The 2,438-nt window shown below is 65.8% G+C and overlaps 1 protein-coding gene across 2 annotated transcripts in view; it reads right to left on the reverse strand.

Moving 5' to 3' along the window:
• BASP1 (brain abundant membrane attached signal protein 1) overlaps positions 1–1,559 on the reverse strand; it is a 51,440-nt gene extending 49,881 nt beyond the window's left edge. Inside the window, exon 1 of one of the 2 annotated variants that reach the window (XM_042048719.1) lies at positions 1,303–1,559. Coding sequence is in view for 1 of the 2 variants with exons in the window: in XM_042048717.1 (XP_041904651.1) it covers positions 433–483 (51 nt within the window). In the remaining variant the exon portion in view is untranslated. Of the gene's footprint in view, positions 1–432; positions 499–1,302 lie in introns of those variants that run through there. The other variant, XM_042048717.1, reaches the window with a different exon arrangement.
• Positions 1,560–2,438: the final 879 nt, after the last annotated feature.

The raw sequence follows: 2,438 nt of genomic DNA on the forward strand, positions 1-2,438 counted from the left end.
CATCCCCCTCCGCTCCGCATCCCCCTCCGCTCCGCATCCGCCCTTTGCTCCGCAACCCACTCCACTCCGCAACCCCCCGTCACCCCGCATCCCCCCCTTTGCTCTGCATCCTCCCTCCACTCCGCATCCTCCCGCAGTCTCGCATCCCCCCCTCTGCTCCGCATCCCCCCGCACGGCGCCCACCCGGCGTGGCAGGAGGGCGGGGGTGTCCCGGGGGTGTGCGTGTGTCCGCCCCCCCTTCTCCCGCGTGAGCCGCCACGCCCAGCTGAGGCGCGGGGAAAGCGCCCTGCGGGAGCCGCGTTTGAAAGACACGCGTGTGCGTGGGGGAGAGGCGACACGGCGGGTCGAGAGGGGAAAGAAAAAGAAAGGTCGAGGGGAGGTGTAGCTTGCTTTGGTGGGGGGAAAACGGAAAGCCGGAGGGTTGATGGGGACCTGTGAGAAGCGGGGGGCGGCAGTCGGTGAATATTCATAGCATAGGCGCATCGGGGCGTAGCGCGGCGGGCGGCAGCGGCGGTCCCTCTCGTGTTTGCCGGCGGGTCCGTAGCCCCTGCTCGGGTCCGTAGCCCCTGCGAGCCCCCCGAGCCCCGGCGTGTGCTGCCCCGCCGGGAGCGGCGCTTCAAACCCGCCGGCGCGTCCACGCGCACGCGTGACCGCGGAGGCAGCGCCGCTCCCGCGCCGGGGACAACCGCGTTCTCGCCGGCCACAATGGGCACGCGCCGCTTCCCCGCGCCTCGCCCGCCCCGACGCCCCCCCCGCCCCGCCGAGCCCCCCGCCCAGCCGCCCTGCCATCTTCCTGGCGCCGTGCGTGCTCTTCTCCCAGCGCTTCCTTTCATGGAGAGCTTGGGGCATCTTCCTTTTTTTTTTTTTCTTTTTTGTTCTTTTTTTTTTCTTTTTTAAAAAATTATTATTGTTATTTAAGCAGACTCTCTTTGGAAACAGGCTAAAAGCACCGAAAAGAAATTGTGCATAAACCACTGTTATTCCCACCACACCCACCGCTACCCCCACCCTTCCCCAAGAGAGCCTTCCCGGGCATTTAAATCGCCTTCGGTCTGTTGTGTGCCTCGATCCCGCTCCCAGGTGGTCCCCTCTCGAGGAATAGAGCTCCTCGCAGTGATATCCCTAAAATGTGCCCGGGCAGGCGCCTCCCGGGCTGCTCCTCTCTCTCTGCTCTTACCGATTCACACGCACATCTCCTCTCCCCACAATCGAGACACAACGGAAGGAGGGAAAATTATAGAAATGGCAAAGCTCTCGCGGGCGGCTGTGTTAATGGCATAAATGAGACACACCGCGTCTTACCTTTATATGTTTTTCCTCTGTCCCTGACGGTGTGTTTGTGTGCTGGGGTATCACAAAGAGAGTCCCAGGTAGCCCAGAGCCCCCTCGCCTCGCTCGGAGCGCGGTGGCTCTCGCCCGCTCGCTCGCCGGGACTGAAGTGCCTAGTGCCTGCTGGAGCACTGCCGCCGCTACCGCGGCTGCTGCCTCTGCATTTCTCACTCTCTCCCCCTCCCTCTTTCCCTCCCTCCCCCCTTCCCTGTGACAGTCTGTGGGCAGTTCAAAAGCCACACGCACTTATTTATTCATTTTCCGGGCTCGCGGGGCGGGGGATGCGCTGCGCGGCGCTCGCGCTTAGGGGGCGCACGGACCCCAGGTTTAAATATCAGCCGTGCAGGCGGCGGGGGGGGCTGGATCGCGGGTCCGCGAACGCACCTTGCAGCATTACCCCCTCACCCCCCCACCCCTCAAAAAAAGGGAAGGGAGCGGCCAACCTCCCTGCCCCGAGGAGAGCGGGCACGGCGCGGGGCCGCACGCCGAGGCGCGGGGCTCTCCGCCACCCTCCGCGCCCGAACCGCGGCGGGTGCGGCTGGGCACCATGGGGCGGAGGGTCCGTCCCCGGCGGAGCTGGGATGCTGCGCGGCGGAGGGAGCGGGCAAGCCTGCCTACACCTGCAGCCCTCTCGGGGAGCGGGAAAACCGCTTGCACGGCGGAGAGGGGCGGCACGGGCGGAAGAGCCTAAAAAATCCCGGGCGTGGATGCTGTTGGCACGCTTAAGGAGAGGGTCTGCCCGTTAAACACAAAGGCAGCAAAATAGAGGAAAGCAACACATTTCTCAGGAGAATGGATCTCCCCCGGGCGCTCCTGCAGGTGAAGAGCTGGCCTGAACGTCGCTGGGGCTTCAGAACTGGTATCCCTCCAGCCCTCCCCCTGTTCCAAAGCATCCCTGGGGCCGCCACAGCACAACCGAGGGTGCTGCCCGCACTTTCCCACCGCCCTCTTTTTAAAAGCTGGCTGCGGCGCGGGCCGGGTGCGCCCTGTTCGTCGCTCCGCGCCCGCTCCACGCTGCAAGAGCCCGGCTGCGGCGGGCGATGCGCGGGGCTGGGGCGCCCTCTGCTCCCGAGAGACGGCCGGGCAGGGGCGGCCGGGCTGGCCCGGGC

The sequence above is a fragment of the Corvus kubaryi genome, unplaced genomic scaffold (assembly GCF_017639235.1).
Source record: "Corvus kubaryi isolate FWS band 111438036 unplaced genomic scaffold, C.kubaryi_AGA036_p1.0 68, whole genome shotgun sequence".
NCBI classification, from domain to species: Eukaryota; Metazoa; Chordata; class Aves; order Passeriformes; family Corvidae; genus Corvus; species Corvus kubaryi.